The sequence below is a fragment of the Catharus ustulatus genome, chromosome 5 (assembly GCF_009819885.2).
Source record: "Catharus ustulatus isolate bCatUst1 chromosome 5, bCatUst1.pri.v2, whole genome shotgun sequence".
NCBI classification, from domain to species: Eukaryota; Metazoa; Chordata; class Aves; order Passeriformes; family Turdidae; genus Catharus; species Catharus ustulatus.
In genome coordinates this window covers 57,409,092-57,419,307 of record NC_046225.1, presented here as the reverse complement: position 1 = coordinate 57,419,307, position 10,216 = coordinate 57,409,092, and the positions used below count along the sequence as shown (strand labels likewise).

Sequence of the window (10,216 nt, the reverse complement as noted above, 5' to 3'; positions counted from 1 at the left end):
TGGGAACGGCCTGCTCGTGGGCTGGTTTTCTCTGCCCCGCAGAGTTTAGCATTCGTCTGCTGAGAACAGCCGCTGTTCCCGCCAGGGCGAGGGCGTTGTTTGCTCCTCGGGACCTGCCTGTGGGCACAGGTGCTTCTGGGACCATCCAATAGCAGCCTGCTAGGGCTGGGCACTTAGCCCAAAACTGCACCATAGGGACAAAAACGTGTAACCCAGCCAGACTTTTTTTTTTTTTTTTTCCCTACAACTTGGGAAAAAACAGTTGCGCCAGCAGGAGGTCTGGGCCAGCCTTTGCACTGTTTGGTTTTTTTACTGCAATAAAGCCTCAGCCGGTGGAAGCTTCCCTGGAGCGCGGGCACCCGGCCGCAGTCTCTGTCCCTTGCCACGGGGACTGGCAGGTTCCCACCGGGCCTCCTTGAAATGACTAGCAGGGAGTGTAAACAAATTGAAGAGGCGCGTTAAGTACGCGGTGTGTTGGTTCCAATGTGTAATTATAACCAGCCTGTACCTGGTCAACTGAATCTGTTAATGAAATCTTACCTGATTTTTCTGTTTTACAGTTTTAAGCTCAGGCGGCTGATTGGCGTGTGAAGTGTGCTTAGCGACCTGCCCGCTTCTGTAAGTTTAGCTAGCCTGATAAGGATCTTTTGGGCGTTTTGACAGAGTAATCTTACACACCTGTTTGAATTGTTGGCTCATACTATAATTAACACAGCTTCTTAGCCTGTTGAGCAGAAGAGAGCTCTGCAAGTTAACCTGTCCCGTTTCTCGGTCCCCGCAGTCACCTGTGCTGCTGGATGTTGTGTTGCTGCTTTATGAACGCGGAGCTGCTGCTCCTCCTGGTCTGTGTCACAGGAGGGCGCCCAGCTAAAGCTATAAGCGCACGATTGTCTGTGTATTACCCTTTTTTCCTTCTGTTTCTTCCACTCCAGTGTCTCGATACAGTGCTCAAATACATATAAGCAGGTGACAAAAACTGCTGCGTTGGTTGGAGGGATAGAGACAAAAGCTTTAGCATGAGGAAAATGGCCCCACTTATTTACGTGATGTAATTCTTAGTAATTTTAATCCAGGTGGCTAATTGAAGAGTATTAGCTACTTGGAATTAAAATTAATGGTTTGTTAATTACTATGATGGTAGTGTGTATTTTTTTTTTAATTATGAGCTCTCGTGGTGTTTGAACTCTGCTCTACTGAAAAGTGAGGCAATGTAAAGGCTTTGTTAGCTCAAGATCTGTAAGCAAGTTACAGAATTCTTACTGAAGCAGAAGATGAAAACTACCGGTTAACTGCATGTAGAAATACAGTAATACGCGTAGATGGATGCATAAACCAGAAAAAAATAGACTTTTTTACTATTTTTTGCTGTGATGCTGGTGAGACACTGGAACAGAGTGCCCACAGAAGTTGCGAATGCCCCGTTTCTGCAAGGGTATAAGGCCAGGTTCAATGGAAGTCTGACCAGCCTGGTTTAGTAGAAGCCATAGCAGGGAAGTGGGAAATAGATGATCTTTAAAATCCCTTCCAACCCAGGCCTTTCTATAAAATAACTAATGAGTTATTTCTTTTTTTTTTTTTTTTTCAAACGAATGAACTCTCAATCTTTTTAGAAGCTTGTGAATTAGACTGTTCAATGGAACATTATTAAAACAGCCACACCTCACTTGTAGCCAAATGGAGGTGCAGTATTACTTAACAGTCTGCTGGGAAAAATGTCAGACTTCTCCCTTTTAGTCTGATCTTTTTGTTTGCTTCACACAGAAACGTCCGTATAATTTTCTGTAAAGAAAATTACACCCAGTTGCTGTAATCTCCATTTATGTGTTTACTAGGCATCAAATGGCTATTTATCTGGAGTCACATTGACTGAGTTCACTTTTAATAGAAAGGAGTAGGAATAGAAATGCAAGCGTGAACAGATTTTATCAAATATTACAGATATTAGTAGTTACATAACTAAATGACACTCAGATTAATTCCGAAGTCCGCTTGCTGACAGGCAACCCTAGACAAAACAAACACAAGTCCAGCACTTCAGTAAGGTTATATTTTGTCAGTAACCAAGAAAAGTGATTTTTTTTCCCTGTAAACCGGATTATGCACATGTTAAGTTCTTATACCATGCTCTTAACTATGAGAATAATGAGTAATAAATATATAAAATTAGTATTTTTAGCTGAGAATTGATTTTTTTTTTCCCAGTATAACCCTTAATCTCAGTTCTATGCAAATATTTAATACGTGTATCTTTCTCCCATATTTCACCAAAACTTGAGGCAATCCCTTCTTCTATAGAGAGGATTGGGAGAACATATCCAGGGTGAAATCTGATGCAGTATGTCTTTTCTTCCAGTTAATAACGCATGGACAGTGGGGGAACATGGAAATAATGGCAATATATTCATACTGTTTTCTTTAACACTGTTTTTAGGCTTCGTTTTGGAAGTTACCGTGATGGAACAAAGTTTGGGGAGGGAGAGCAGCAGGTGGTGGCCAGGAGGCAAGCCTATTCCAGGGTAGAACTCGGCGAGTTTCAGGGATGTTTTGATGACCGTCCGGCTCCCGAGCGCTCGCTGTCCCCGAGAAGCCGCTGCAGCTGCGGCCGGCTCGGCCGCGGCCCCTTTAAGGCAGGTGGCGGGGCGGGCGCGGGGCCGCGCGCACGCGCGGGGCGGCGCAGCCGGAGCCGGAGCGGCGGGAGCGCCCCGAGCCCGCCCGGCCGCGCCGCCGCCGCCTCCTCCCGCCGCGCTCGGCCCCGGCCCCGGCCGCCCATGGCGGAGCCGGGTGCGGAGGAGCCCGATGAGCGGCTGCTGCTCCTCGTGGAGCCGCCGCCGTCGCCGCCTCAGGCAAGGCTGCCCCTGCGGGGGCCGCAGAGTGTAAGAGCCGTCCCCGGCGGGGCCGTGCGGCAGTGTGGGGAGCCGGGGCTCGAGGAGGTGGAGGACTCCGAGGACTCGGAGGACTCGGGGCCCGAGGGGGATGGAGAGGATGAGCCTCTCCTGCGGGCATCGGGTAGCGGCCGCGGGCGGCGAGCGGGCGCCGGCTGGGACAAGGAGCGCCGCGCCGCCGCAGGTACAGCCCGGGGAGCGGCCGGGGGGCAGCGCTGTGCGAGGGGAGCGCGGGTCTGGGGCAGGGGCAGAGGCAGCCCTGCCTTGCTCTGTCCTGCCAGCGAGGCTGCAGAAATGCTGTGGGGACTGCAGTGCGTTCGCTGTGCTGTGTCCGATAGCGTAGCATCGGTGAGGGGCAGAGGTGTGTTGGCCTCTCTCGACCTATGGCTTGCTGACTGATAATGAAGAGAAGATGCTGCAAACCGATAGAAGTTTGACTGCTTTGTCCCGGTGTGCGGGGCTGCAGGAATCGTTTACATCTTCATGAGTTCTTCACTCACTTCTCCCCGCTCTCGGTCTGCAAATTTGTTGGGCCTTGCTTTGTTTGTTTCTGTCGTGTTGTTTGAAACTTGTGGCTTTGCATGTTTTAAAGACTGTTTTGTGGTGGAACTGGCTGCTGCTTCCTGAGCACTTGGAGAAATGTGAAGTTTTCAGTTTGACTTGCGTATCCCACTAAGTACTTTTTTTGTGACCCCCATGATTTCATCTTGAAAAAAAAAAAAATCAGACTGTATTTGTTCTTAGTTTTAATCATATGCTCACTTTGTACCATCACATGCTTTAAGAGTTTTAGATGTGGGCTCTACTGTCATATTTTTGGTTTTCATAAAAATTTATCTTTGTATTTTCAAATCACTTCCTAAAGAGAGAAATACAATGTGAAAATCCAGGAATGCAAGAACGTTGAAAAGAGACATAAGCGTGCCCATTATCGAATTCTAAATATATCAGCAAAATGATAAATTGCAAAATATTTGTTGCTTACTTTCTTTTCTTTAGACTTTCAAACTTTGTTTCTGTACAAGTTTCTAAAAAAGTATACATCTTGGATGAGTTTGCTGACAGAAATATGTGGGGTTCTCTCACTTCTTTGTTTTTGCTGCTGTAATTATAGTATAAGATTTCTTGCTAGAGACTGGCCACACTGATTCTTTTGCAACAATAGAGTACTTTAAAAAGAAAATCTGAACAACCCCCCCGTCAAGTTTAACAAAACAAGTTGTGCTAATAGTTCTGTTCTAGTAACTACAGAGAATTTTTACTTGGTTGTCCATAGACAGAAAAATCTCATCTTTTAAGCATTGGTCTTGAGTGTAGTCTATACCTGTAATGTAAACATTAAAATGTTAAGAATTTTCCTGTCTTCTTCCTACAAGACTTAAGATGTGTTAAGGCGATAGTGCTGCTAGCAAAATGTTTCTAGAAACTTTAAAAAAGAAGTCGATGCTTCAGAGTGGTAGCTACAGATGTAGGTCTTGCGCCACTGAAGCAATTAGGATGGTGAATGCAGAGTACTACTTGGAATCTGCCCCAAAATTGTTTAAGAAAATCTCAGAACTGATACTGAGTATAGAATCTCATCCTTTGTTTCCTTGTCCTTACCTTTTCTGTATTTGTAACCCTTGAAGGTGCAGGATTGTTTCAGGTGGAACCAACATGCACCAGATGTTATTCATGTATGTTATTGCAGCACAGTGTTTCCTTAATGGAGCTGTGGTCTGAATAGGAGCAGATGGAATTGGTTACAGGGACTACCTTTGATCATGTTAATAAAAGTATAACTAGCTTAGTGTGAGGGAGTTCATACATGTTACTCTTGCAAAGTGTGTTAGTTTAGCTTAGCTCATGTCATGCTAACTTGGAAGATGGAAGAACAGGTTGAGGTGCATCCATGGATGATAGTATTTGTATCTTCTTTGACAAGTCTTCATCGTTCCAGTATAGCAGCTTCACAAACTTGAACCTTGTCCAAATGAATGTGAAAAAAGTTCTCAAGCTTCATAGTTCGACTGTGTGTGCATAAGCCCTGTCTCTTTAGTGGGAGTTTAATGAGAGGAGTAATTTTCAGGAGTAATTGCAATAGGAACCCTAATTAGTTATAATTTTAAGTTTCGAGACTGTACTGGGAGTAAGTTTGGCATAACATGCTTTCTCAGTGGAAAACTTGATTGAAATAATTTTTAAAAAAGAAACTAACGCAAAAAAACTCCAAACCCTTCCACATTCACAAATACTATCTTCAATTAATATGGTTTATTTTCATATGGAGAAGGTTAATAAACTCCTTAAAACTGCTAGTTTCCTTGTAAATGTTGTTGTAGAGCCATATCACTGTTGTATGATGCTTCCTAGCAGCACAATAGCAATACTGAGCAAATAATGAGTTTCAAAAATTATTTATCTCTTCTTTCAGCATGCAGTGTAATGGTTTTTTGTTGTTTTAATATTTTTTCAGAAATTATCTTTTATGTTAGAAAAGACATGGCAGGCGAATTTCCTGAGAATTGAGACTACTTAATGTCTCTAGATTCTAGAATAAATGCACAGAAATTAAAAACTGACCTCTGAGTCTTCCACACAGTCAACTGCAATCCATGTGATACAAAGTTCGTCTGTAGGTTTTCTTCATCTGGAAGATAATTGTGCAGAATGACTTAGCATGGATGTTGCACTTCATTTGGTAACAGTATAATGCACAACCCTGATTTTGCTGTTGCACTTCATTTGGTAACAGTATAATCCACAACCTTGATTCTGCTTTCACTGACAAAAATACATAGTAGTTAGAGCTCAGCTGTGTGTTGTAATGTAGATGTGTGGAGATAGCTGAGGCTTGACTGAAATAAGAACCACTGATTCAAAGTGACTTGTTCCATAGAAATAAGTTTATTGTGGGTTTTTTGATTAATTTCCCTAACTCATTTAAATATTTTGTGACAGGAAAACCTTTGTACCTCTTCCCTTCCTCTTGTCCTACTCTAAAGTCTTGAAGTGCAGTTTATCACAGCAGTATTGACCAGAAAGTTATAACAGATTCTGATCCAATGGGCTGTAGTTTTTGATTCTTAAGAATGATCTACTATTAGCTTTAAGGTTTCTCTTCCTTGTTGCCAACTTATACTAAGATTTTCCTAATTTTTAATGCTTTTTGACTGGTTTTTTTTTTTTTTTGTTTGGAGTCCGTGTTACTGTTTTAAGTGGTACATACAAGCAAGTGCTAATGTTCTAAAAAGCTTCAAAAACTGTCCTCAGCTACAAAAAAAAAAAAAAAAAAAAAAAAAAAAAAAAGTTTGGTTTTTTATTTGACTCTCTACAAACTGTTAAGAGTATCTTTTGTGAATGGATTGTGTGTTGGTTGTCATTCCAGCTAAATTTCTTCAATTGCTGAAATGGGAACAAAGCAACTTTATCTGTAAATATTTAATTTAGAATAATATAGCTGTTTGTTAATGCAGAAATGAACCCTAATGCACAGGCCCATTAGAATACACTCAGTGAACATGTGAAACAATCCTAGCCTTAAAAGAAGGTATAACAATCTGCAGTATCAAAAATTATGAAGAAGTATTGAAAAAATTGAAAGGTCAGCAGAATTCTGGCACCTTTCTTTCTTGTCTTTCTAAATATTTGCATGGAGTCCTAGAGTTTGCCCAAATATCTGCACAGACCTGATCTGGTCAGTAGGTAAAGAAATGCTACGAGTTGCTTACAGTGTTTTAAGGCTGGAATGGTGCCAGCCTGCAGTACCTCACTGTGGCAGATTATTCAGTGGATTAACTTCCTTGCATTTTAGCAGATGATAAACATGTTAGTCAAGCCCTAAAATGAACGGTACAATATTGTTCTAATAGTGGGTAATGGATAGGACACAGAAATAATTCGTAAAATCTTTCACTTTTTTTTACAGTTCTGACTTAGAACTTATTTTTTTCTTTAGCTTTGTTTTGTAAATAAATATTAAAAAGATAAATTCTGAAAACTGTAGACACTTAGCAGTGGCAGTTTCAAATTTATTGTTGCAGATTTGGCTGATTTACTTGAAACAAAAAGTTGATCAGACATGGATGTATCAGTGGAAAAACTTGCACTAATTAAATGGACCAGATTTTTCAGCCTGCTGTTGGATGGGCGTCAGCAGGGAAGGCTGTTGGTTTATCAGTGTGTTTGCTTATGCTTAGTTGGTAGTACAAGTTGCACTTAAGACTGATTGTTTTCTTGTTTTTCAGGACATACCGCAGATATGAATATATTTTTAGATGATCCAGAATTCGCAGAAATTATTCTGAGAACTGAACAAGCTATAGAGTGTGGAGTTTTTCCAGAAAGAATCTCTCAAGGATCCAGTGGGAGTTACTTTGCTAAGGATCCAAAAGGGGTGAGCATTTTACTGCAAAGTCAGACACACCATCAGCAGCAAGCTGAAAATGCAAAGTCAAAAATTCTATCTATATGCAAATTAATTTTAATAAGTTATTTAATAATTTATTGTATGCCGAAATTTATTTTGGAAATATCAATGCAAGTAATACTTAGATTTCTAATTATGCCTTGCTGCATAAGCTAAGGCACAGTTACTATTATTTCTGATGCAGTTTTATCACATTTTTAATGATCCACACCCAAGAAATACAGAGAGAATAAAAGGGTCTCTAACATCTGAAAACAGTTCAGGAATTCCTTTGTGCAGAATCTTGTTCTCTATGTGTCTTAATTTATTTTTGCCCAACTGAGCTCCTGATTTCAGCATGGTTTAAATTTCTTTAGCTAAGCCTGCTATATTTGTTTTCTCTTCTTAACCTTTTATTTAGGCCATGTCTCCTTTCTCATGTGATTTGTAGATGGGCAAGAAGAGTGATATCATCAAATCTACCTTTTAACTTGTAATTCTCTGCTGAATCTTATCTGGAAGATTTGGTTTCTCTGCTGCAAAATTTGCTTTTCCCTTCTGTAGTTGGTACCTTGAATAGTGATCATCAGTGAGATGTCCTAAGGTTACTTGGAGACAGAGGAGTACTGAATCTCTCTTGAAAAGCAGCGTGTGGTTAACATTATTTAGTAAGAGGAAATTATGTCTCAGACATACTCCCATATTGTTTTCTTTAGATTAGAAATACTTTGCTACTGACCTGTTTCACATAATAAGACCTCCTACTGCTCAAGTTTTGTTGATTTGTCATATCTGATTTTATTTCAAGCTCAATCAGCAATTTTTAGCCCTTAGATAGACGTAGGTGTTCATTAATCTGAGGATCTCAGTTGTGCTGGAAATGGAAGTTGGAACAGTTTTTCAGAGCATGTTCAAGATTTTTGTCATTCCCATAACAGTAATTTTCCTTTCATTTAGGAGGTAGTATGTTTTTTGTTTAGCTTTTTGTCATTATTATTGGTCACTAGAAAATATATTCCTGTTTTGCCAGTTAATTTTCATAGCTTTTTAGTTTATTTTAATGGCAATTTTCTGGTGATAGCTTTTACACTTTATTGAATAAGTGATTTTTTTTTAGAGTAGTTACCTGACTTTAATATAAATAAATATGTCCATTTATGATCCATTTATTTTTATGGAAAGTGGCAGAACCACCCCTTCAAAATCTTCTGAAAACTGCAGTTCATATACCTGTGTTCCAGTAACATTTGTTAGTAATGATCCCCTTCATTCTGGTGGAGAAAATAAAAAGGAGGGTCTCTCTCTTTTTGAAACCTGAAGGAAAAAAAAGGTAATGGTTTTGTGGGATTCTTGCTATCACATGCAATGCTGTAGATATGAAAACTTCAGAGTTCCAGCTTCAGGTCACTCTCTTTTTTAGCAGCTTAGATCTTTGTAGATTTTCTGGTTGTGTGCTTATATACACCTATTCAAACTTTATGCTCTTTTTAAAGTAGTATTTTAAAGTAGGTTTATATCTTATTTAATATGCAATAGGAAAAAGTGTAAGTAGTCAAATGCTGGTTTGAATCAATAGTTTTGCAAAATTTCTGCGCATGATGTATCTAAAGAATATTCTAGAGTGTCATACTAAAATACTTTACAACTGATTAAAGTCTTTTGAGTTTTTCTTAATGCTGTGCAATCAAGATATTTTTATTATTAGAAAGTTAGTAGAGAAATCATTAGGGAAAATAAATCATACCATAGCCGTGGTGATGGTGAGAGTATTTATGCATCATTTTAGTATAAACATAACCACAGTATTTTGGATGGGCCATATTATTCCTTGTTTCTCATGTGGTGATTTTCTTACTGGTTTTACTTTTGCTATGTATTTGTTCCTAGTTAAGTTTCTAGTAGTGGCTTGCCCTCCTCCCTTATGCAGGTCATTGATTTGAATGTAAGTATTTAGGAGAAACAAAGATTGAGAAAAGAAGACTGCTTATTTTATATGATTCAAAAAATTAATTGCAAAATATGCAAGAATTTGGGATATGGGACTGTGAGAATAAAGATATCAAGTGCTTAGAAGACTTTAAATTTTGCTTTTATTCTTTGCTTTTGTTCTAGAACTTATCTATGTTTGCTATCCACATTAAAGGTCTGATAAAACTTCATTTTGTCAATAGTGCAACTTTAGTGTGTAGAATGGATTTCAGATCCTGTTTGAGTATTGCATCATTCCACTTCAGACCGGTTCTGTCACTTGCTTTCTCCTATTCCTCTTGAGTAATCTCCTCTTTCTTATGCTGGGAAGGAGCTCATTAAAGATGTGCTAAGCCTTTTCACTGGTCACCTTCTGAAGTGTTTGCCCAAAATGAATACCAAATTACAGATAAAACAAGATGTTTCCATTACGTCACCTTTTGTGTTGATTTGGTTCTATCAGAAAGATAAACTTCAAATTGTATAATTAAAATCAGTTTTTTGCATTTATTTGCAAAAGTTATATAGTTGCATGTTGAAATTAGTTCAGTACTTAAGCAACACTATTACAGAAGGCTTGAATATTTCTGCATTTGTTCTTCATTGTGCAAGCAATAAATAAAAGACATTGTATCTATTTACAAATCATTCTGCAATATGTTCCTGACAGTTTCAACTAATTGCTAATGTTAATAGAGTCAGTCTATAAATTCATTTTGACTGGCAAAATCAAGACTGGCATTGGTAGCTTGTTCTGTGGATTGAATTTTTTGGTTCTACTCTGGTCGTCAACAGAGCAGTGGCTCTGCAAAGCTTAGCATGGCTCTAACTTCAGCAAAACCTTGAAAAACATGTCTAGATTTGACAGTATAGCACTGTACAGTCAAGCTGGTAATAGAATGAGCTAAGCTCCTATTTTAGATGGGCACTTACTAGGAAGTATTAGCCAGAGAGCGATTCAGAAGAGATAATTAAAGGT

The 10,216-nt window shown here is 39.3% G+C and overlaps 1 protein-coding gene across 2 annotated transcripts in view; it reads left to right on the top strand.

Moving 5' to 3' along the window:
* The first annotated feature begins 2,765 nt into the window (after positions 1 to 2,765).
* Positions 2,766 to 10,216, top strand: part of PI4K2B (phosphatidylinositol 4-kinase type 2 beta) — a 23,001-nt gene continuing 15,550 nt past the window's right edge. For both annotated transcript variants that reach the window (XM_033060161.1, XM_033060160.1), the window contains exons 1-2: positions 2,766 to 3,066; positions 7,109 to 7,257. In XM_033060161.1, coding sequence (XP_032916052.1) covers positions 2,769 to 3,066; positions 7,109 to 7,257 — 447 coding nt within the window. In that variant the 5' untranslated portion in view covers positions 2,766 to 2,768. The remainder of the gene's footprint in view (positions 3,067 to 7,108; positions 7,258 to 10,216) is intronic.